The 26421-nt window shown below is 36.0% G+C and overlaps 1 protein-coding gene across 11 annotated transcripts in view; it reads left to right on the top strand.

Annotated features, from left to right (window-relative positions):
• STAU2 (staufen double-stranded RNA binding protein 2) overlaps nucleotides 1-26421 on the top strand; it is a 324604-nt gene that overhangs the window by 170327 nt on the left and 127856 nt on the right. For 10 of the 11 annotated variants that reach the window (XM_059394724.1, XM_059394721.1, XM_059394728.1 and 7 more), the window contains one exon: nucleotides 23347-23654. In XM_059394724.1, the coding sequence (XP_059250707.1) occupies nucleotides 23347-23654 (308 nt within the window). Of the gene's footprint in view, nucleotides 1-23346; nucleotides 23655-24512; nucleotides 25881-26421 lie in introns of those variants that run through there. The other variant, XM_059394729.1, reaches the window with a different exon arrangement.

Below are 26421 nucleotides of genomic sequence, written 5' to 3'. Positions count from 1 at the left end.
GTGTGGTGTATTACAGTTTGCCAAGAAAAGTTAAACTTGTGTGTTATTATCTTTAAAGAAAAAACACAACTTAACACATAAAGCATTTAACACATTTAAGTTATGAAGCTGATAATAAAATAAACATTTGTGAACCCACCACTCAATTTAAGAATAAGAATATTACAGATATCCTTACCTCCACATTCTCCTCTTTCTTATCCCTTGGCCTCCCATGCCTCTCCACGACAGAGGTGACCAGTTCATCTGCATTTTATATGTAGTCCCTTTACCCTGTATTCCATAGTTTCACCAAATAAGTATGAGTCCTTAACAGTATTTGTTTAGTTTGCTTTTTTTTTTAACTTTAGAAAGATGGTATTCTTTCTAAGCTTTTTTCTCCCACTTATTGTAATTTAAGATTAATTTGTTACATTATTGTGTTTCATCCATTATGTGATTATTGATCCAAATTTGAGTTATTTTCAGGATTTTATTATTATTAACAGTAAAACTATGAACATTTTTAAATCTTTCTCCTGGTGCACATGTCTAAGAGTTTGGGGGATCACATCTGCCAGTGGAATTTATATATTATAGGGCATATGTACATTCAGATTTATAAAAACACCAGTTGTTTTGTAATGGGAGATCCCGAGTGCCCCTCAAAGTATCTACTTCTCCACACTTTAGAAATAGACATTTAAAAAATCTTTTACCTTTGATTTCATTTTCTTTTCTTTTCTTTTTTTTTAAAGATTTTTATTTATTTACTTGGCAGAGACAGAGAGATCACAAGCAGGCAGAGAGAGAGGAGGAAGCAGGCTCTCTGCTGAGTAGAGAGCCCGATGTGGGGCTCGATCCCAGGACCCTGAGATCATGACCTGAGCCAAAGGCAGCGGCTTAACCCACTGAGCCACCCAAGCGCCCCTGATTTCATTTTCAATGATGAATTTAGTTGAAGTTTAGTTCCAATTCAATTATATCATTAATCTTATTTTCCTTTTTAGTTTTTTTATAATGGATAAAAATAAATAATGCAAAAAAAGTAAAAAGTTTTCCCCACTTTTGTTCTCATTCACACAATTTTTACCCTGTCTCCCAAAGCAAGTTAACTTATGTTTGGTTTCTTTTGTACTGTTCCAGAACCTTCCTATACATATACAAGCAAATTCAAGTATGTATTATATCCCCCAGCATTCCAGACACACTGTTGTACAATTTTCTCTTTTCACTTAACAATATGTCCTGAAGAGCCTTTCATATTGATATGCATAGGACTTTTTTTTTTTATTATTTAACTAGTTCCTAACTGATGGGCATTTAGATGGTTTATGTTATTTTTCTATTATAAATTATCCTGTTGTATAAAACCTCATACATATATTATTTTACGTGTGTGTTAGTGTATTTGTTAGGTAAATTCCTAAAAGTGGAATTACTGAGTCAAAGAATATGAAAACGTATAAATTTTGATAGATGTAGCCAGGCTATACTCAGTAGAGATTTAACAATTTACATTCCTACCAGCATTATATGAGATTTCCTGTTTCCCCCCAGCTTTAGAAACACAATGTGCTGTCAAACTCCTGGATCTGTGCCAATCTGATAGTTGAAATATGGTATTCAGTATAGTTTTATTTTGCATTTCTCCTATTGTGAATGAAATTAATGAATTAATTATATTTTTGTATGTTTATGAGCCATTTCAATACTTTTTATGTTAGTGGTGTCATAACTAGTGCTCATTTTAAAGTTAGATGTTGGTCTTCTATTCTTTCTAATTTGATTACAGAGTGTGTGTGAATGTGCCTTAATAATAGGACTTGCCAATATTTTTCAAGTTCTCTTTATTTATGGTGAAATCTCCTTTTAAAGTTTGGTGTTCTTTTTAGTATATTTGCATGGTCTTTCTTTTATAGTCCATATAGCACTTGTAATCTTAGCATAGTTAATAATGCCTTCCCCACTGTGAAATTATAAATAAATTCTCTTACATTATCTTCTGGAACTTTTATAATAAGTTTCTTTTTTTGTCTTTAAATCTGTGGTCCATCTGGGATTTATACTGCAAGTATGGCTTTGATTTTAATCCCCATGGTATTGATATTTTACCGTTATCATATACTAAGATTCTGTATTTGGTTTTGTTCGGACTTTCTGTTCTCTTCATTTTACTATCCATGCACCGATTTTAATCATATCATTATTGTGTTTTAACATGAATCAATTTATAACTCCATTTATTTAAAACAAATATGAACAGAGAAGTGCTTGATCCATGATCTTTCAGCACATACTACATGGAGTACATGTAATTGGAAAGATAAAAATCCCCTTGACTTGAGAAGTAAAAGGAGTAAGAGTAGTCAAAACATTGACTAAAGGGGCGCATGGATGGCTCAGTGGGTTAAGCCTCTGCCTTTGGCTCAGGTCATGATCCCAGGGTCCTGGGATCGAGACCCGCATCGGGCTCTCTGCTCCGCAGGGAGCCTGCTTCCCTTCCTCTCTCTCTGCCTGCCTCTCTGCCTGCTTGTGATCTCTGTCTGTCAAATAAATAAATAAATAATCTTTAAAAAATAAATAAATAAATAAATAAAATCTTTAAAAAAAAAACATTGACTAAAAACACTGAAGGAAGGAAGAGGCAACTGTATGCTTGAGGGCTATTAGGTTTAAGATTCAGGAAGGCAGTGGTGATAGTCTCCCTAAAACTTCTGCATACAACAGATGTGGCATTTATTCTTTCATTTATTCAGAAAGTGTCTCTTGACTGCATGGTTCTCTTTTTGGTATTATTGGTGATTGCAATAACATTTTTAAAAGTTGAAACTGCTTCTTGGAAAGCTAATCAATCTAAAAGATAAACATGGTTAACCACCCCTCCCCAAGGGAAAAGGAGGGAAGACTTAAAAAAATAAATGCAATCTAGGGAAGAAAACCCAATTGTTTTGATTTAAAAAGTAAATCATGAGAGCACAGTACCTGACATTGTAATTTCATTTGAACAAATGAAAAGAATATGGTGGTTTTACTTTCCCCCCACTTATTGGTTGTCTTAGTTACCATTTAGATCTGTGCTTCTCAGCTTGGTGTTGCTCTCCATCAGTATAAAAATAGGTGTCATTATTGGTATTTCAATAACCTAATGGAAATATTGCATTCTTTCTTAGTAGATATATTGCTTTGAATTAGAAATGTATCTCTGAATTTCTATCTCAAGTTGTTCTGAATCTCAGATTGGCATTCTTTGGTAGAAAAACACAGAAGATGATTTATTATCCTAAATATTACCCTAAATAAATACAATCTGTCTTAAAGGCAGATCCTTGAGCTATGGTATGCGTAGAAGAAAAAGAATACAAGCAGTCTGAAGTGTGAAAAGTTTGGAGAATGTCCAACATCTCATTTTACAAACTGGATAATTGAGGCTCGGGTGATATATTAATTTGCTTGAGGGATATAGTAAGTTAGGTAGAGGTAGTAAAGACTTAAACTTCTATCTTCTGATTCTAAGGTCCACCTTTGCCACTATACAACATGTTTATTTCCATATATATCACTTGCTAATAAAGAAAAACTGAATAAAGCTTTTTCTAAGAACTTCCACTAAAATTAAGTATGCATTTTCTTGAAAGAATGTTTTGTATATCACGTACCAGAATCTTTTTTAAAGAACATTTAGGATGTTTCATAACATGGAAAATGTCCAAACTATTGTTTCAGATACCAGTTTGATATTTGGGTGGATCATGTAAAAACACTAAAATGGCTGATAAAGCATGTGAAATGTTTATTTTAACAATGGAACAGCCATCTGCATTACATGATTTTTCTTAAGACTTAAAAAACTTCAGTAATAGTCCATTTTAAAAAACACTCAACAGGCTTTTTGGGTGATGTTATTCAAGTGTATTGTTTTATTCCAAGCTTTCTGGTTTGTGTTAAGATGATTCATAGGCTTTTAGAGCTGAAAGAGATTTTCAAGTTCCTTTAGTCTAATTCATTTTATAGATCAAGAAAGCAAGGTAAAGAGGCTATCTGCTGCTGCGATTCAAACTCAGATAGGGAGGCTTCAGTCTAGTACATTTACCACCATGCTATTTGTCTTGTCTTTGTTACACTTTGTGCTAATACAAAATGTCAGACTATTTTTAAATTTTCTTTTTTTTTTTTTTAAAGATTTTTTAAAAGCAGATTTAGATTTTACAACAAAATTGCGAGGCGGGTACAGAGAGTTCCTGTATATCATCTATCCCCACACATGCACAGCCTTCCCCATTTTCCCTGTCACTCACCAGAATGGTTCATTTGTCACGAAGGATGAACCTCCATCAATACATCATAGTCACTCAAAGCCCATAGTTTGCCATAGGCTTCACTCATGGTGTTGTACATTTTACAGGTTTGGACAGATGTCTAATGGTATATATCCATCGTTACAATATCATACAGAATATTTTCACTGCCCTAAAAGTCCTCTGTGCTTTGCCTGTTCATCTCTTCCTCTCTCCCCCAAGCTACCAATCTTTTAGTCTATAGTTTTTCCTTTTCCAGAGTATCATGCAGTCAGAGTCATAGATACATATTCTTTTAAGATTGGCTTCTTTTGGGCACCTGGGTGACTCAGTTGGTTAAGCGGCTGCCTTTGGCTTAGGTCATGATCCTGGAGTCCTGGGATTGAGTCCTGCATCAGGCTCCCAGCTCCATGGGGAGTCCGCTTCTCCATCTGACCTTTCCCCTCTCATGCTCTCTCTCACTCTCTCTCTCAAATAAATAAGTAAAATCTTTAAAAAAAAAAAAAAAGATTGGCTTCTTTCACATAGCAATAAGCATTTAAGATTCTTCCACATCTTTTCATGACTAGGTAGGTCATTTCTTTTTAGTGCTGAATAGTATTCCATTGTCTGGATGTATCACAATTTATCCAGTCACCTACTGAGGGACATCTTGGTTGCTTCCACATTTTCCCAATTAATGGTAAGGCTGCTGTGAACATTTGTATGCAGGTTTTTGTGTAGACATAATTTTTAACTCCCTTGAATACCAAGAAGCACAATTGCTGGATTGTGTGGTAGGAGTACTGTCTTCTGGAGTGGCTGTACCATTTTGCATTCCCACCAGCAATGAGTGGGAACTCCTGTAACTCCATGTCCACATCAGCATTTAGCAGTGGTATCAGTATTCTGGATTTTGGCCATTCTACTAGGTAGGTAGTGGTATTTCATTTTTTATTTTTATTTATATTTCCTATGATATGGAGCATCTTTTTATATGGTTATTTGCCTTGTGAATATTTTTTTTTTTTTTTTTTTTTTTTTTTTTCCCCAATCTGTGTATCTTCTTTGGTGAGGTGTCTCTTAAGGTCTTTGGCCTATTTTTAATTGGGTTGTTTGTTAATTGGGTTATTGTTGAGTTTTTAGAGTTCTTTGTATATTTTGGATAAAAGTCCTTCATCAGATGTGTATTTTGCAAATACTTTTTCCCAGTCTGTGACTTGCCTTATAATTTTTTTACTGTTGTCTTTTTTTGGGGGGGGGGGGCAGAAGTTTTTAATTTTAATGAAGTCTAGCTTATCAATTGTTTTTTCATAGATCTTGTTTTAGTGAGTAACGACAAAGGCATTACCATACTCAAGGTCATCTTGATTTTCTCCTATATTACCTTCTGGAAGTTTATTAATTTTTCATTTTACATTTGAGTCTACTGATTTTGTGAAAGATGTAAAGTCTGTATCTAGATTAATTTTTGTGTGTATGGATATCCAGTTCTAACACCATCTGTCAGTTGAAGAGACTGTCTTTGCTCCACTGTACTGCCTTTATTCCTTTGTCAAAAATGAATTGGCTATACTTATGGGGGTTTATTTCTGGGCTCTCTCTTTTGTTTCTTTAATCTGTTTGTTCTTTCACTGATACCACATTGTCTTGATTACTGTAGCTCTCTAGTGAGTCTTGAAATTGAGTAACATCAGTCCTCCAACTTTGTTCTTCATCTTCAATATTGTATTGGCTATTTTGGGGGCTTTTGCCTCTCCATATAAACTTTAGAATCAGTTTGTCAGTATTCATTAACAACTTGTTGGGATTTTGATTGTGATAGCATTGAATTTATTGGTCAAGTTGGAAAGAACTGACATACTGACAATATTGAGTTCTATCCATGAACATGGACTATCTCTCCATTTATTTAGTTCTCTTTGATTTTTTTTTTCTTCAGGGCTTTATAGCTTTCTTCATAGAGAGGTTGTACATGTTTTGTTAGATTTATACCTAAGAATGTTATTTTTTGGGTGCTAATATATGTGGCATTTTTTTTATTCAGTTAGCAACTATATAGTATGTTATAGTTTTTGATGTATTATGTTTTTAATTTCAAATTCCACTTGTTTATTATTAGTATATGGGACATTTACTAATTTTTTCTCATTTAAATTCAATTACTTAACATACAGTGTATCATTAGTTTCAGATATACAGTTCATTTATTCAGCAATTGAATATAATACCCAGCACTCATCACATCATGTGCCCTCCCTAATACCTGTCACCCAGTTACCCCATTCCCCCACCCACCTCCTATTTATTATTTTTAAATTAAATTTTATGTATTTTTTAATTGTGGCTAAAAGCATGTTATCCATGAGATCTGCCCTTTCAACAGATTTTTAATGAACTTTTTAGTATTGTTAACTATAAGCACAATGTTGTACAGCAAATCTCTAGAACTTTTTCACTGTGCATGACTGAAGTTTTGTACTCATTGAACAGCAACTCCCTATTTTTCCTTCTTCCCAGTCCTTGGCAGTGACCATTCTACTTTCTGTTCTCTGTGAGTGTGACTACTTTAGATACCTTATATATGTGGGATCATGTAATATTTGTCTTTCTGTGTCTGGCTTATGTCACTTAGTTTAATGTTCTCAAGGTTCATGCATGTTATTACATATAACAGGATTTCCTTCTTTCTATGGCTAAATAATATTCTGCTGTATGTATACATCATTCTTCTTTACCCATTCATTCACTGATAGAGATTAGATTATTTCTACTTTTTGCTGTTGTGAATAAAGCGGCAGTGAACATGAGAATGCAAATTCTCTTTCAGATCTTGTTTTCGGTTCTTTTGGATAAACACCCAGATGTGGGGTTGCTGTTTCATGTGGTAGTTCTTTTTATAATTTTTTGAGTTATCTCCATACTTTTTTCCATTATGGGTGCCCTATTTTACATTCCCATTAATTGCGTACAAGGGTTCAGATTTCTTCACATCCTCATTAATATTTCTTTGTTTTTCCTTTTAAGTAATGGCCATCCTACTAGGGGTGAGGTGATGCCTCATTAACATTTTAATTTGCATTTCTTTGATCATTGGAGATGTCAGGCATCTTTTAATATACCTGTTGGCCATTCGTATGTCTTCTTTGGAGAAATATCTGTTCAGATCCTTCCCCTGCATATTTTTAAACCAGATTATTAGTCTTTTTGTTGTTGAGTTGTAGGTGTTCTTTGTATATTTGGAGCATTTACCCCCTTATAAGATACATGGTTTGCAAATATTTTCTCCAATCCCATAAGTTGCCTTTTCACTCTGTTGATGGTTTCCTTCTCTGTACAGAAGATTTTTTCAGTTTGAAATAGTCCCACTTGGGTCTATTTTTGCATTTTTTGCCTGTGCTTTGGTATCATATTTAAGAAATCATTGCCTGGATTTTATGTTTAAATCTTTAATCCACTTTGAGTTGATTTTGTGTGTGTGTGTATGGTGTAAAGTAAGGGTCCAGTATCATTCCTTTGGTTCTGTATATCCAGTTTGCCCAACACCATTTGTTGAATGTGCTGTGTTTTCCTCATTGTGTATTCTTGACACCATTGTGAAAGATTACTTGACCAAATATATGGGAATTTATTTCTGGACTTTCTGTTCTGTTCTGTTGGTCTATATATCCATTTTTATGCCAGTCCCCAGAGTTTTGATTACTTTAGCTTTGTAATGTTTCAGAATCAGGAAGTGTGGTGTCCTTAGCTTGATTTTTCTTTCTCAAGATTGATTTGCCTATCTTACAGTTCCATAAGAATTTTAAGTTTTTTTCCTATAAAAAGAGCCAGTGGTATTTAGATAAGGATTGTATCAAATCTATAGATGGTTTTGGCAGTATGGGCATTTTAATAATATTAAATTTAATAATTCACAAGTATGAATAATCTAAATATTGTATTTTTTCTGCTATTGTAAGTGGATTGTTTTCCTAATATCCTTTTCAGATAGCTTGTTTATGTATAGAAATCCAAACTGATTTTTGTGTGTTGACTTCGTGTCCTGCTGTTTTGCTGTGTTTATGTATAAGTTCTAACAGTTTGTGGAATCTCTCATGTTTTATGCAGGTAAGATCATATAATCTGTGACCAGATGTAATTTTACTTCTTTATTTACAGTTTGAATGCTTTCTATTTCTTTTTCTTGCCTAATTGCTCTGGTTAGAACTTCTAATATTTATTGAATAGATGTATCAAAATGGGGATCCTTGTCTTGATCTTATTCTTAGGTGAAAAGCTGGACTATTTTTGTGAGATTTTTTTCTCTTGCAGTATGAAGCCTCTGATGTCACCTCTCTCAGAGGAAGGAGTCTTTAGCATGTATTTGGTCAAATAGGATGACAGTAGATTTAGTAGGGCTCTATTTTACTCTCTGTCTGATCTCTGTTAAGTTTTCTGCCTTTGTTGATTTAACACCCAGCTGCTGGATTCCACTAATTGCTGGCAGATAGCCCTGTTGTTTTCTTGGGATGTAAATTGCTGCAAATCTGATCCAATTACATTTGGATCCCTTTTCAGAATATTTTTTGAGGCCAGTATTTCAGGCTTTGACCCCAAGAGCACTCTTCATGTCTGTCTCTTTCCCTGGTTCTTTCTGGGAAACTGACAGGTTTACAGTATAACTTCCTGCTGCTTTCATGAAGTTAGCAGACTCCTGTGGATTGCTAACCACCAAAATCTCCAGTGTTTTCAAGAGTGCTTTTAGGCTTAACCTTTCCCATAATCCATTTCAAATAGAATAATTTCATTTGAGAGAGCTCTACAGCTTTGTTATAGACTGCCTCACCCCCTGGGCATAATTTCTTGAGTCAGTGCTCTGGAGTGAGAATGGGGAGTTGTCACAGATAAGTTGTCACTTATCTGAGAGTGATACCCCTGCTTTATGACCAGAGTGTTGGGCAGGGGAGGTAGACTCTGTTGCCCTTAGCTTGCCTTTCCTGACATGAATCTCGCTCCTCTGAGCAAGCTGAGGGAGGGATGTCAGTTCCCACATTTTTTTCAGCCTGCTGTGCTTGTGTAGAGCCCTCACTTGTATGAGCGGGGGCTGGATGGAAGAAGGGATTTCCCAGTTTCATGTGTGTATGTATGTGAGGAATTTAGCTTTTTCAGCTTACAGCTAGGGGAAATGAGATATTCTGGTAGTCTGCCCTTCCTGGTAAAATGCCATATTCCTTAACAGGAGATTGAGGAGAAAGAGAGCCCCCACCACTATCTTCTTAGCTGTTTATGGGGGAAAATATGGGTCATGGCTCAAATGCCACAGATTCTTGTTTTTACCAAGATTTGTTAGATTTTCTTGATCAGTGACTTAGTATAATGACTTCTGATGCAGAACCTGGAGTTACACTAAGTGTCCCATGGTCTCTACAAGACTGACCTCCCTTCAGATACCAGCCGCTATTGGAGGGTTTCTAGGACCACTCTCACTTCTGACCAACTATTTATAAATTCACGGCTTTTCATGGCCCTTTATATTTGATAATTCACTAGAATGATTTACAGAATCCAGGAAAGTTCTATACTTAAGATTATGATATTTTTATAGCAGAATGGATACAAATCAGAACCAGCCAAGAGATGTATAGGGTGAGATATGGGAGGCTCCTAAACACAAAGCTACCAGTCCCTTTCTCATGAAGTCTGGGTGCATCATCCTTCCTTACGCATCATGTGTAATATGCACAGAGTATTGGCAGCCAGGGGGGCTCACTCAAGTTTTCAGATTGCCCAGAATTTTTATGAGGTTTTATTTTATAGGCATAACTGATTGAATCATTCATTGGCCAGGAAGTTGATACCAGTCTCCAGCTCTCTCCTTTCTCAGAAATTGGGCTAATATAATTTGATTCAAAGCTCTAACCATCTAATCACATAGTTGGTTTTTCTGACATGGCCATCACCCATCTTGAATCATTTTGTTAGCATAAACCCTGATGTGGTCCAAGGGGTCCCCCATGAATAACAAAAGAAATTCCAAGGATTTAGAGGCTACCTCCTAAGAACTGGGGACAGAGTCTAGCCAATTTTTTTTATTACATTGGAAAATGTCTTTTTTGTTGTATGCACTTAAAACTATTTCCAGAAAATTAAGAAAGTTTTTTTAAATTAATAGTTTTCAGTTATGGTTCCTTGATGGGGGTGGGTTAATAGATTTCCTCATGTCCTCTTTTGGAAATAGAATGCCCTGCTCTTTTTTTTATTAGTATTTGATTAATATTTATGAGAAAAACTTCCTTATCCTTAACTTTTAACTTGCCTATCTCATAATACTTGGAGTTTCTTTTAGACAGCATATAATTGGGTCATATTTTTTAATCTACTCTGCCAATCTCCTTTTAATTTGTATATTTAGGTCATTTATATTTAATATAATTATTGGTATGTTAGGGTTTAAATCTGCCATTTTATTTTTCCTATCTATTCTTTTTTGTTGTTGTTTTTTTTTTTTTTCTTGCCTCCTATGGGTTACTTGATCACTCTTTAGAATTCCAGTTTGATTATCTAGACTACTTTTTTTTTTTTTTAAAGATTTTATGTATTTATTTGACAGAGAGAAATCACAAGTAGATGGAGAGGCAGGCAGAGAGAGAGAGAGGGAAGCAGGCTCCCTGCTGAGCAGAGAGCCCGATGCGGGTCTCGATCCCAGGACCCTGAGATCATGACCTGAACTGAAGGCAGCAGCTCAACCCACTGAGCCACCCAGGCGCCCCTATCTAGACTACTTTTGAGTGTATCTCATTATATAGCCTTTTCTTTTTAGTGGTTACCTTAGGTATTACTTTATATAACTTATCATAATGTCGTTTACTAATATTGTTATTTTATACTTTAAAATAAAATATAGAAATCTTCCCTTTTTATCCACTTACCTTTCTTATTTATAATTGTCCTAAGTATGTCCTCTCTATATGTACATATATACATATATACCTACTTTTATTTATTTATTTGGTAGGCTCCATGCCCAATGTGGGGCTTGAAATCATGACCCTGAGATTGAGAGTCACATGCTCTGCTGTCTAAGCCAGCCCAGGCACTCAGCCTGGTGCCTGTCCTCTTTTACATTTAGACTGACATCAGATAGTAGTATAATTTTTGCTTTGTATAAAAAAATAAATTAAAAAAAAACTCAAGAAGAGATATTCTAGTATATTTACCCATATTATTTGATTACCATGTTTCTTCTTCCTTCTTTATGTTCTGCAGTTCCTTCTTTCTTTGTTTCCTTTCTGCTAGAGGATTTGGTGTAGCCTTTCTTTTAGGGTGGGTTTACTGGTGAAAATTGTTTTAATTTTCTTGTATCTGAGAATGTTTTTTTCTGGATATAGAATTTTTTTTTGGTAAGATTTTATTTATTTATTTGACAGGCAGAGATCACAAATAGGCAGAGAGGTAGGCAGAGAGAGAACAGAGAGCCTGATGTGGAGCTCGATCCCAGGACCCTGGGATCACGACCTGAGCTGAAGGCAGAGACTTTAACCCACTGAGCCACCCAGGCACCCCTGGATATAGAATTCTGAATCAACAGTACTTCCACTCCCCTCAGCACTTGATGAATATTGTGCTTTTTCATTTTGGCACCCCTGATTTAGGATGAGAATCTACAGTCGTTTGAATTGTTTTTCTCAGGTTAAGTTTTGCTTTTTTTCTGCCTGCTTTCAAGATTCCTTTTCTTTGTCTTTAGTTTTTGGAAGTTTTTTTTTTTTTTTTTTTTAAGATTTTATTTATTCATTTGACAGACAGAGATCACAAGTAGGCAGAGAGGCAGGCAGAGAGAGAGAGAGAGAGAGGAGGAAGCAGGCTCCCTGCAGAACAGAGAGCCCAATGTGGGACTTGATCCCAGGATCCTGAGATCATGACCTGAGCTGAAGGCGGAGGCTTAACCCACTGAGCCACCCAGGTGCCCTGGAAGTTTAACTCCGATGTGTTTTATTGTGGATTTCTTTATGTTTTTCCCACTTGGGGTTCACACAGCATTTTGAATTTGTGAGGTTTTTGACTCTTGCCAATTTCAGGCATTTTCAGCCATTATTTCTTCAGTGCTTTTTTCAGCCCCACCCTCTTCCTAAAATCTAAGTGTAGATTTTAGATCTTCTTTTGTAGTCTCACTAATCCTTGAGGTATTCATTATTCATTTTTTCCAGTCTTTTTTTTTTTCCTCTGTTGTTTGTATTGGGTAATTTCTATCTTTTTAACTTCCACTTCACTACTTCTTTCTTCTGTTCCCTCCAATCAGCCATTGGAAACCATCCACTCAGATTTTTATTTCAATTACCATGTATTTTAGTTCCAAAATTGTCATTTGGTTTTCCTTTTTATCTTCCATTTCTTTTCTGAGACTTTCTATTTGCTAAACCTTTCTGTTTTATAGTTGTTTCAAGCATGTTTATACTTGATAAAATTTTTGTTAGATTATTCTAAAATCTCTGTCCTCTCAATATTTGTATCTTTGGATTTTTTTCTTTTCAATTTGAGATATTCATGGTTCTTGATATCATTTGCAAGTTTTGATTGAAACTTGGACATTTTCATAAGATACTGTGAGACTATGACTCTTTTATAAACCTGTTTCTAGTGGTGTGTGTGGGGGTGCCACTTGGCCTGTGAATGAGGGGTGCCACCTTGTTATTGTTAGTTGCAGGTACAAGCCCAGTTTACCCCTTTTATTTATAGTGATACCCAAGGTGGGGGACTCTATTATTGATGGATAGGCTGTGAATTCTGGCTGCACATGATCTTCATAGATACCACAGTGGAAATAATCCTTTTACTACTAGTTGATGATTAAAGTCCTCATTCTCTGCAGTTCCTTCTTTCATCCTAAAGCTGTGCTTTTTCTATTATGTTAACCTAATACTTGAAGTTACTTTCTCACAACAAAATTATGATGCTGGCTGAGCACATTATTTTTCAATATCTTCCCAAAGGGTAGTTTCACAAGAGGAATTTTATTTTATTTTATTTTATTTAAGTAATTTCTGCCTGGCTCCTGTGTCTGTCTTTTCTATTATTATGCTACTTGAGTGAGACTCTGGTTCATTGAGCCTAGAGAATCAGTTTGAAGTGAAAAACAGGAGACACCTCATATTAAGTTTATCTTGACAGTTTCTTTTCTCTGTTCTGGTGTTAGACTATTTCAGGACTCATTTGCACAGAACTTGAACTTACAGATGCAAAGAATAATAGCTCTGGGTTTTATATTTGTTTGTTTGTTTTACTGATTGAATGGTAGTTATACATGCTGACCCCAAAGCCAGATGCCTAGTTTCAGTCCCAAGGCTTGCCACTTACCAGCTGTAACTTTGAGAGGTCACCATGACCTTGCTGTGCCTTGGGGCCTTCGACCGTAAAAATGGAGATAATCATAATTCCTGTGACAGAGGGTCATTGTGAGGATTACTGAGGTAATACATGCAAAGCCTGCTTTCCAGTAAAGACTGTGTGAGTTTTAGCTATAATTATTGTTTTATGAGCTATCTAGAACAGATGCTTGGGGTGCTAGTAGGGGAACAATGGGATGCAATGTAGGGGGTTTTTGCAATAGACAACTGTTTAAGTATGTGTTTCTTCCTGCTGAGAGATTGGTCATTTGTATCATATGGAGGGATATAATCCATTGTTGGGGGGATGGGGTTTGGTGGGGGCTTTTTTTTGCAGTTTTAGGGAAGTAGTCACTAATGGATTTTGTGTGTGTGTGAAGAAAGATGACTAATGATCTTTATTTTATAAGCAACATTTTAACCCTATTTAAATGACACATAATTGAACGTGGCTCATTATCTTCACAAGTTGCTCTCAAACTTCTTTTTTACCCTAACAGTTTTGTCTTACTCAATAGAAATATTCACAGTTCTATCTTAGTAAAATGTTGAGCCTTGAGCAGCTTCTACATAAGCCAACTGAGACCATCTTTATTTTTAAGGTGAATTGTAGATTTATTTATCATAGTCAGGTCCTTATCCTTTGTCATTATATATTTTAAATTTTTCTTCTTTTTTCAAGAAAAAATAACAATTCAGCTCCTGGGTTTGAAAACTCTTGACTAGCCCCTTTCCTTGGCTAAGATAGTGTACATTAGTGCAGTAGAACAAGCTTTCCAAAGGCATTTCCCAATTTATTTGAAATTTGTTTTTTAAAAAATTCAAAAGCACTTTTTTTTTTGCTATTATTGTTTTTAGGTTTTTAAAGGAAGCTTATCATTTACCATTTTGTTGTTTCCCTCCACTGCATTATACTACTGAAATAATGAAGGCACAATCCCCCTGAGGTTTGCAGGGTTCTGTTTCATGGCTTTCTGTCAGGACTCTCCCCTAGGATTCCACCTTTTGTGGATTAGGGCTGCACTAAGCACTTTTCCCTCTTGGTACTATGCTCACCAGAAGACTTTCATATCTTGCCAACAAGTTCTGCCAGTAATTTAATAAATATGCATTCACCAAATTAATAAGTTCACATACATCATGTTAAATGTAGCCCCTGCCCTCCCAAAAAAAAAAACAAAGAAAAAAGAAAAAATGACCAATAAAATGCACAAATTAACAAAATTGGTGCTAACTCTAAGGGCAAGAACAAGGTTAGTTTTCAGCACTGATTTAATTTATGCTTTTTGAGCACATTAAAATATGTCATTTTATTCATTAGTTCAGTAATGACATCTTTTTCAGTGTAGCTTTTTTTTTTTTTGAGATTTTATTTATTTATTTATTTGAGAAAAAGTGAGAGAGAGAGAGAGAGAGAGAGCAAGTGAGCGAGAGAGACCATGATGAGCAGGGGGAGAGGCAGAACGAGAAGCAGGCTCCTTGCTCAGCTCAGGACCGTGGGATCATGACCTGAGCCAAAGGCAGTTGCTTAACGGACTGAGCCACCCATATGTCCCATCAGTGTAGTTGTTTCTTTAATCAGAATAGCTTTAGTGTTATCTGTAATGTGAGATGTGATCAAATGTTGGCTAGTTAAGAGAACTTTCCTTCCAAGCTGATTCTGAAACTCACCTTAAAAAAGAAATTCTGGGGCGCCTGTGTGGCTCAGTCTTTTAAGTGTTTGCCTTTGGCTCACGTCATCTCAGGGTCCTGGGATGGAGCCCCATGTCCAGCTCTCTGCTCAGGGGGGAGTCTGCTTCTCCCTCTCACTCTCCCTTATTGGTCTCCCTCTCTCTCTCAAACAAATTTTTAAAAAAATTAAAATTAAAAACTCTGATAAATAATTTACATTTGTTTTTTTCCATTGTATTGCTTTTATCCAACATTTTCCTTTTTTAGTTTGATTTTCAGAAGAACTTCATCCAAATTTTGCATTAATTGGTTTTTGTTTCCTTTTGAATAGTTTATATTTGACTTAAAAATTAGGCAGAACTAGGGACCCTTGAGCCTCAGCTTGAAGACAGGTGGATACTGAGCTGTGTGGAAAAGGAGAGGTGGGGTCCCCTAAAAATAACACCCTGTTCCATTGTATCTCAACAATACGGTAGCAGGAAATGGAGATTTCTCTTTTTAAAAATTTTTTATTTAAATTCACTTTAGTTAACATATACTATATTATTAGTTTTAGGGGTAGAGTTTAGTGATTCATCAGTTGCTCATTATTATCAAGTAGCCCTCCTTAATGTCTGTCACCCATTTACCTAACCCTCCAGCAACCCTCAGTTTGTTTCCTAGAGTTAAGAGTCTCTTATAGTTTGCTGGAAGTGGAAATTTCTAAGGTCCAATCAGCTTAGTAGCTAAAGAAAATGCAGAGGATGGATTGACTATTTCCATCTCTGGGAAGGTGACCATGGTGGTCTGGTGGTTCCTTCTTGGGCTGCATATGTGCTCATCTGATAAATGGCCCTGAACTTCCCTGGGATAGGAAGAACACTAGCCTCGAGCCCAGAGCCTGGAAACCAGAGACTGCATTAGGCAGGGGCAGTGGTCAAAGCTGCAGCCCTCAAGCTTGCCAGCCCCGCTTGCTCTGCCCCACCAATGCCAGCCCCGCTTGCTCTGAGGGGCATATCTAGTGCTAGTGCCACTGTCCTTCCTACCTTGATGTCTCAACAGGATCTTGTTCTAGGGTCTCTGTACAGAGCGAGAGGCCCAGAGCAATATAACAGCGCTTTCTTATAGTTGGGTTTTTACAACTTTTTAAAGCTATAAAAGTGGTACAGAGGGTTTGCGTGTACCCATCACTCAGCTTCTCTCAGTGGTGCCATTTTACATAATTACAGTACATTTACAAAACTAGGAAATTGATACTGGTATAATACAATAGACCCTACTTGGATTTCATGAATTTTCGTGGAGATGATTTTTTAAAAATCATTGTAAAATAGATAAATCATGTTATTGCTCATGCTTTTCTCAGATTTCCTGTTGTGAAACAGTAGTCCATTTCCCAGTTTTTAAGATTTTTCTAAAATTACAATTTGTTTCTGAAACTTTAAAGATAAAGTTTATTGAGCAGATTAGAATGATGACAAAAGATGTTATTACCACCATCAAGACACACAAGGGAAATTTAGTGAGCAGCAAATGCTAGCAAGGTGGACTTCACCTTTATCAACAGGAAGATCAGCCACATAACATATTAGTACCTGGCCGCCATTTAAAACTTTGGACAAGAGATTTTAAAAAACAAAACTCACTGGGAATCAATTTTGCCAGTAGCAGCCAAGTAACTTTTCAGATAACCAGTTCAAAAAGTTGAGGGGTGTTTTAAAATAATTGATGATAATCAAGAGCAGGATAGATAACCCTAAACAAAAATATTCTTTTCTTTTTTTTAAGATTTATTTGTTTATTTATTTTAGAGAAGGGGACTATAAAGGGGTGGGGTAAGGTCCAAAGGGAGATGGAGTCTTTTTTTTTTTCCTCTAGTTTGATTTGATTTGATTTTGTTTTAGGAAGTCTAGTTAACATCCATCACCACACAGTTACACATTTTTTTTCTTATGATGAGAACTTTTAAGATCTAGTCTCTTAACAACTTTTAAATATGCAATACAGTATTGTTAACTATAGTCACCATGCTGTACACTACACACTCAGGATTTATTTATTTAAGCAGACTCCGTGCTGAATGTGGATGCCGACATGGGGCTTGATCTCAACAACCACGAGGTCAGGACCTGAGCTGAAACCAGGAGTCAGACACTTAACCAACTGTGCTACCCAAGCACCCCAGCAAAATATTCTTTCTGGCCAAAGACGGAATAAAAATCTGAGGCATCAGCTTTCAAAATATACACGGATAATTGACTTTCTTATTAAAATTTGGTGAATTGTCCATGATGTTATCGAAGTAGAAGTAGAGTCTATCTACCCCACGTGTGCTAAATTTCAGTCAGAGGAATCTGCCACCCCAGCATTCTGCTCCTTCTCTCACTTAAAAGAAATTTTTAGCCCTATGTGAATTATAATTTTTTGTTATGCAAAAATCACTGTGGCAAAAGAAGACCTGAGGATTATTGGATATTTGAATATTTATTTAAAAAATTTAGTCCAAGTTTTGTGACAAAATTTCAAAAAATTCAAAGCTTTGATATAAAAAGTGACTAACTGATTTTAATAAGAAATAGCTATGTACTCATTTCATGGGATTGCAGAGAAGTGCTTCCTTACAGATTAACCATTTGCACCAGTGTGATAACATTGTCGATCTTACTACATTGGCTTGCCCTATTGTTCTGCTACCCTGATAGTACTCACTACTCATTAACACGTTCTTTGGCCTCTCTCAGAGAGTTAGGACGTTATTGAACATTGAAAGGCAAGGTTCTCCCCAGTTTGCTTATCTGCACATATGATAAAATCTTTAAAGAGAGCTTGATTCAAAATGTCCTCTGCAACTCTCCCAGTAAGGACTGGAGCTCCATGAAGATGCTCCAGGAGGTTCTGCGTGAACCGGAAGGTTCACGTACACACTAGAAAGAAGCACAGGCCTAATGGGAGAAACATGTAAAATGGGCACGATGGCCCAGCATTCCTCATTTTGTCAGATCTCACAGTTGTTGGCAAGGTTGGGCTTTTAAAATCCTATTCGAACATCCATATTTTAGGGAAATTTTGGTGACATTGTCTCTGGAATGTTGAAGGGCAACCACAGTGACATGGATCAGCCTAGTGTCGACCCCAGGCAAACCCCAGGTGTGGAGTTTAATTCCTGGATTAAATGTACCTGTTTGGAGCTGGCTGGGCCCTGCACTTAGCTCCTCAGTTGTTCTTTCAGGAGGTCATCGAATGTAATGTTTAGGTATCCAGGCTCTAGAGACAGATGCCTCAGAGTCATAGTCTAGCATTGCTTTGTCTTATCCATAGGACCTTGGCTAAGCGCCATGCTTCAGGTTTTTTCATTTCTAATATAGAGAAATAAAAATGCCCTTTTCTTGTGGTTGTTGTGGAGTATTAAATGAGATAATTTCATTTAAAGTGCATAATGCCAGGGTTGTATCTGCAGTGTAGCTATGTACAATGGTTACAGACCATTAGTACCAGCGTAGGAGTATTAAAGACAAAGTCAGACAGAGATGAGGGGAGAATGGGTTAGGGACATCTAACATCTAGTAGGATGTAATAGGCTTGAGCAAGGGAAATATGTTTGAAGTCCCGGAGCAAAACTGAGGTCCAGACTAACAGAAAAGAAGGCACAGGCCTTCTTCACGAGAAGAAGTTTATCCTGCACAGTAATTAAATAAATGTAAATCAATATAACAATGAAATGTGGTAGTGTCAATAATTATTTAGAATAACTAAAAGCTGTGTCAACAGATGAATGAGAAAAACAGGTTTAGTCACATACTGCTAATAGAAGCATAAATTGGCATAGTTTTTCAGGAGGCCTAATTGGCAAAATAAGTTAAAGTTCTTAAATATGTATAGCCTAAATTACTCTTTGATTCTACTTTCAGGCCCTCACCCTACTGAAAAGCTACTTATATTTACAACAGGAAGAACATAAATGAATTGTGACCAATCCATACACTCTGTTACTAATATTCAAGTTAAAAATCATTCAGTAGTTGACCGCAGAAATCCACATGTGTCTTTAAAGTCTTTCAACAACTATTATAATAGTTGAGCTCTCTGGAAAGGAATCTTCTTTATTTATGAAGAAAAGTCAACTCGGGCTTTACTGTAGAATAAGGGAGCCTGAACTCTGCATGAGTTCTTACACTGTGATGTAATGCCTCTCTGGAGTGTTGAGAGAGCATTTTTGTTGCTTTATAATATTGTTATTGGCAAGCCCATTACTGCTGTAGAATAACAATACTGAAGTAATGCTGTTAGTTTCTTGACTTCTTAAATTGAGTGTAGAATTTAGAGTCATAACATTTAAATTATTATTTAAGTAAGAATTATCTGTGGTATTTATGCGGCTTGTGAAATAACAAAAACCAGTAAGACATTTCACTTATCAAATTGGCAAATATTCTTACAACTTTATTGAGGTATAATTGAAGTATAATAAGCTACACATAATGTGTACAGTTTGATCAATTTTGACATATGAACTGTTTTTATTCACAGCACTTCTGACATCAAATATGTGAGGATTTTTTTTCCCTCATACCAACCAATTCTCCAATTTTCCAGATACCTGTTGGGTGTCTTATAGTTTAACTCAATTCTGACACAACTCAGAATTAACGTAGAGCCCCACAGATGAAGGGCTCAGCCTCACAGGACTGCCCCCATGTCAGATGCCGTCATAAGTCCCATGCTGCCCCCTGTACTTCTCACCTACTGACTGGCTCTCAATTTAAGGAGTTCCCACAACCCCCTCAAGTTTGATCATTTGCTAGAATGGCTCACAGAATTCAGCAAGATATTTTATTTACTATCACTGTTTTTTTAAAATAAAGGATATAAAATGAACAGCCAGATGATGAGGTACATGGGGTGAGGCCCAGAAGGGTCTGGAGCACAGCAGTTGGTATAGGGGTACACCACCCTCTCAGCACATGAATATATTCAGAACTCAGGCGCCCTCCAAGCTTCATCATTTAAGGGTTTTATATGGAGGTTCCATTATGTAGGCAAGATTGATTAAATCATTGGGGATCTGTAGCTCCTCTCACCTCCCCAGAGGTCAGGGTGTAGGACTGAATGTACCTTTTTTTATTGTTTTGGTACAGAGGGTATCATTTAAAAATCTTCTCACTTATCTAAACACAAAGCAGAGGCAAAGTTTTTTTAAATAATAATAATATTCATCCCCCAAATAGGAAAAAATAGGTACTTTCATATATTAATATGGGAGTGTGAAATTCTTACAGCTTTTTTAGAGTTATACCAATTTGGAGCAGATTGTTAATGTCAAAACTTAAAATGCATATTGTTTGAATAGCAATTCTGCTTGTAACTTAAGGAAATAAATTTTCCTATAAACGAGGATTTAAAACCAGAAATGTTCATCACTATGTTGTTTATAATTACAAAAATTTGGAAACAAGTTAGATGTCCAACAATATGGACTTGTTTAAGGAAACAATTCATGTAGTGAAATATTATGCCTTAATAGTAGTAGTAGAAGTATATTGTTTTATAAACAACAGGATCATAGGATAGGCCTATGTTTTAACATATTTCTTCAACTCAACACCAAAAAAGTTCATACAAAAAAAAGATTAAAAGCATATATTTAAAGCATAATGTTAATAGTCATTTCCTCTGATGAGAGGAAGATTTGTCTGTATCCAGTGCATGTTTTCTTTTAAAAAAAATTTATTGAAATTTCTTCCCAGTTATAAAACTAACACAAAGGCATAATAATAAAGCCAATCCATAAAATCCATAAAATAAAATTATTAATTTGAGCTGTATAAATTATTTTTAAAAAATAAGAAATATTTTATGTTTTGATACTATCAGGATAAATTCCCTGGATCTTGGCCCCTAACTCCCTCCACCTTAACCTTTTGCAGTTCCCACCTGTCTCTTCATGCCCTAGCGGTAAGGAACCGCTGAAGGTTTTCTGGCACACGCACTCCACTGGTCCCTGCCTTTGTCTCTCTGCCTTCAGTTCTCTTCCTCCTTGGCTTTATTCTCCTTATCTCCTGAAATCTGCTGTCAGTGTCATGTCCGGGAAGCCTTTCCTGGGCTCCTAGTGCTTCTCCTTTCCCATGCCCACTGCTCTCTGGATCCATCTTCACTGAGGCATCTACCACTTTACATGATCCCTTTTCGTTTTCCTCTCCCAACAGACTCAACCTGACTGGAGGTCAGGACAGCATTGGTTAGCACAGTGCCTGGAACCTACCAATAGGAGCTTAACCATGTGTGTGTGCGTGCGTGTGTTTGTAATTGAACAACAGAAATAAGATGTGATGGGATCAAACAGCATGGAATGTTGGAAAAGTGTGACTATATCTGCATGACTGGGAACATGGGATCTTCATGAAGAATTTAGAAGAGAATAGATATGTAAGGAGGAACCAAATGATTAAGGGCTTTGTATGTCATCCCAAGGAGTTTCGACTTAATAGTTCAGTGATGGGAAGCCAGAAAAGACATTGAAATAAGAAAATGGCTAGCCTTAGCATTTTTCAGAGTGTTTAAAAGAGTTGTTATTAATGTTATGTAAAACACTAGGTTATAGAATTGTTGAATCAGTATATGATACACCTGAAACTAATATAACACTGTAAGTTAAATATACTAGAATTAAATTAAAATTTAAAAAATTGGATAAAAAATAAATTTGTGAAGTCCTGGGTTAAACCAGGTTGAATAGATTTTTGTTCTAAACTTCTCAGTCTTTACTATGCCACTAATGCGCGTTTTTCATCCTCCAAAAGGTAGGGCTGTGTGTATGTGAGATCATTTGCATTATTTCCTAGATTTATTTATCATGGGACACTTTTATTTGGGGCTGTGTTATAGACATTTGGGGAAATGTACACCAGGGAGACTAGCAGTAGTGAAACTTTTAAAAAAAGATTTTATTCATTTGAGAGAGAGAGAGAGAGAGAGAGCATGTTCGAGGGAGCACAAGCAGAGGGACGGGTAGAGGAAGTAGTAGACTTCCCACTGAGTAGGGAGCCCAACCCAGAACTCCATCCCAGGACACTGAGATCACAACCTGAGCTTAACTAACAGCCACCCAGGCGCCACAACAGCGAAATCTTGTAGTGATTGTTAACAGTAGTCCAGGTGAGAAACAGTGAAGGCTTAAATCAGAAGGTTAATGGTGGGAGAGAGAGAGAGAGGCAAGAGCATGGGAATTAAGTTGTGTCTGTCAGAGCACATTCTCCAAAAGTGGTGATTTCTCAATAATTTTTAAAGATAACAAGATTTGAGAGGTGCTAATATCTGATCCAAAGACATTAGAACATTCAGTGTAAAATGTGGTTTGAAACATCTCTGAGACAAATGATAGTCAAAGGAAGGGGCTTCTTTTATATGTTTACAACCCCACCGACTGATAACGTATCTCTCGGCTCCCTCCTCTTAATATCAGAACCTGCCTGTGGTCTGGCTTGAGCTAGCATACTTGATTATGACGGGACAAATTCTGGAGTGGCTATGGTAACTGCTTATCTATGGATGAGTCAAAATGCTGTATAGGTTGGGCACCTGAGCAGATCGATGGTGGCATCATAATGAGATTATCAAGATAGGAGACAATGCCAGTTTTGGGAAGAAGATACTCTGTCACTTTTTGAAGTGTTCATGAGTTAGAATTGTCTGTGGGATACCTTTGTGAGGGGAGGAACACCTGTAGGCCATCGGGTATATGAGTTTGTACCTCAGATGACTTGGACTGATTCAGCCTTCATTTGACTTACTGTTTCTCAATTGCTGCATATATGAGGGGTTTCATGTCTCTTTTGGAGATGATAAAATACTAAATTGCAGGTTGAAGACCCAGCACATTCTCAATCTTTTTAAACTTCTGACATGTTATTCACCTCTAAATTGAGGCAGCAAATGCCTTGGCCCCTATGAGGAAGATGCTTAATTGAAAGTTTCTTACCGCTTTGTTATGAAACCAAGTAAAATCATTATGTGAATAATGCTATAACATGTTTCTGTTTTAATTATTTAAATGTAATAACAATGTTCCTTAATTTTATTTATAGCTCCAAAAGGAATTCTTCATTTGTCTCCTGATGTTTATCAAGAGATGGAAGCCAGCCGCCACAAAGTAATCTCTGGCACTACTCTAGGCTATTTGTCACCCAAAGATATGAACCAACCCTCAAGCTCTTTCTTCAGTATATCTCCCACATCGAATAGTTCAGCTACAATTGCCAGGGAACTCCTAATGAATGGAACATCTCCTACAGCTGAAGCCATAGGTTTAAAAGGAAGTTCTCCTACTCCCCCTTGTTCTCCAGTACAACCTTCAAAACAACTGGAATATTTAGCAAGGATTCAAGGCTTTCAGGTATGATTAAAAGCAAAAACAAAAACAAGAAAACAAATTCATTAGCCCCAAATCCTTCATCACTATCCATCAGAAAGCTCATCCTTGCCTGCTAGTGTGACCTATATGCCACTTACATTGTGAAGTATTAGGAACACAGAAGTCAGAAAAAAGAGAGCCATATGCATGTGCCTCATTTTCTTATATTTTCATTCTATCCATTCTTCTTTTGCTGCCTGGATCACCTCCATTTTCCTTCTTCTTCCTCTTATTATTATTTTTTTTCTGAAACATTTTTAGTTCTCTGTTCTGTATTCCAGTTGGTCTTGATTGGGTACATTTAACTCCTCATTCTGTCTTCCACAAACAAAAATTCTGCCTTCATACATTTGGTATTAGTATTTAGCACTAAGTTCTCCCTCATTTACAATAAGGCTGAATTTTTCTGATGATGATTTTACTTTCATAGCAGTTTTGAAGTTGGCATTTTGTTGCTAGTAATGATTCAGGTATACCGTGAAGGTACAAAATCCTAGAACTCTATTATCCTAGGAGCTAATTAAACAGTAATGACAAGCTTTCTAGTTGTTTGAGGCATATAAACATGTATTTGTTTTAGTGGATCATGTTTTGAACTGTCTAGGGTAGCACCTGTCTCATGGTACTAACAGTTTTGTTTCACCGGTCAGTCTGACTGAAGCTCACAGCTCACTGAGCCTGTGTTATATGAATTTGGGGATGGAAATTTTTTCCCTATTTATTCTTTGTTCCCTTTTACAACAAAACAAAACAAAACAACCCAACAGTCCTTTCTGGATAGAGCTTTTAAAAGAATTGTTAACTCTAGGACGAGGAAATAGCTGTGTTCTGATTTCTTAGTTGCCGGGAGAATCATGTACTGACCTGACCGGATGAGCAGCCGCGTGCTTGTGCGTAGGAAGAGTGTACTGCACCCCCAGATTTCACCGTTTTCATCCCCCTTTCCATCTTAGTCTTATTCCGTAAGACCAAAAACTGTAATTTCCTTTAGCAATGCTCTAGCAGCTCTGTATTGTGTAGAATGATCATGTATTTATAAACATTTTATGAGTTTAGATAGAAAATCAGAAAGAAGATCATGTGTTTTGGCAGGTATTTTGCATGTTTTTTTGTTTGTTTGCCTTCAACAGAAACCCGATACTTTCAAATCTATTGCCAGGTAATCCTTAGTAAGTTTTTAATTAGACTATTAATATGAAATTGAAGAAGCTGTTACCAGTTATTGGCTCTGTCATCTGAAATTTGAAAGACTTAATTTGAAGTTAAAATTTTAGAATTTGTTTTTGTTGTTTACCTTAAGAATGACAATAAATCACTGTTTAAAATAAAAAGACCACGACTCATACAGTTAAAGTACTGGTAAAAAGCTTATAGTTTAGTTCTATAATCTGCACACCATGAACTAAAAATAAACTGTGATGAAAAGAAATTCACTGCTCATTTATAAATCTAGTTATTTAGAAATGTCTGAGAGTAACACTGCATTTTTATAGAAAAAAAAGCACAAAATACATTCAAGCTCCGAATTGATTTTTTTTGCTTGGAAATGTTACTATGGTAGATGTAATTTTGCTGCCAGAGGAACTACTTAAATTTTTTTAAATTTGTATTTATTTGTTACTTCTTGGTGATGGTAACAATTGCAATTTTATAATTACTTTAGTCAAAATGTAGAGTCTGTTTACCCCATTATTGGCCTGACTGCTCAGACCTCTTTCGAAAGCCTACGCTAAGATAATATGCTCTTATTTATGGACAAGTTAAACATATCCAAATTTGTGTACTGTGATTTTTACATACTATTGAATATAAACAGATGGTTTTAAAACATTGCTGTGCTGCTTTGATCAAATGAGCTTGGTATTGATGTGGAATATTGTATCACTGATAGATCACAGCCTGCAGCTGAGCGGTAACAGAAGCTCTGTGGGAAAAGGCTTAGTGTCCTGTCAGGCACAGAGCATATCTTCATAATGTAACGGTAAAAGGTTATTTGTAGTTAAGAGTATTAAAGCCTATTTCTTTATGGGTAACTTTCTCAGGTGTCTTTACCTGGTAGGAAAACATGTAGACTGTTTCTTGTTCTTTAATGCTTCTATTGGACTGTAGCTTAGAAATTATAGGGCCAGCTTGTTATGCATTACATGCTACTCTGTTATTTTTAATTTCTGGAATTTAAAAACAATAAATTCTTTTTCTGTGTTTCTAGGTTAGTACTTTTTTTATTTTGTTATTGTATACTGAATAGATACGATTGCATATTGAATATTGTATAAACCCTTCTTTGGCCTTCCTTGCCCATTGAAATTTGACTTAAGCCTATCAGAGCCATTGTATGTGACAGCTATATTGTATTACAAAGTAAAAATTCATTAGTGTACTGAAAACTAAGTTGTTTTAACTTTAACATTTTTTTCATTACCCAATCTTTAATTGAAATTTATAAATTACAGAAAGCTTGTTTGCTCACTAGAATGTAGGTATTAAACTCACATCCTTTGCTTAAATCTATAAAATAATTATAATTATTATACAATTGAAGTTATTAATAAAGCTGACTTCACAGATAAGAATGTGACTGAACACTTGCACATTCTTGGTAGTTCTTTCATCATTGCCTGAGCTCACCTAAAGTTTTTATCCTATTTTAGATGCAAGCTTTTGGATCCCCATCATAAATCGATACATGTCTCTTTGACGTTTTATTGAGTGCATTTTAACTATCCTCTTTTAAAACCTGAGTGTTCAT

The sequence above is a fragment of the Mustela nigripes genome, chromosome 3 (genome assembly GCF_022355385.1).
Source record: "Mustela nigripes isolate SB6536 chromosome 3, MUSNIG.SB6536, whole genome shotgun sequence".
In the NCBI taxonomy this organism is placed as follows: Eukaryota; Metazoa; Chordata; class Mammalia; order Carnivora; family Mustelidae; genus Mustela; species Mustela nigripes.
This window is presented reverse-complemented; position numbering and strand designations above follow the sequence as displayed.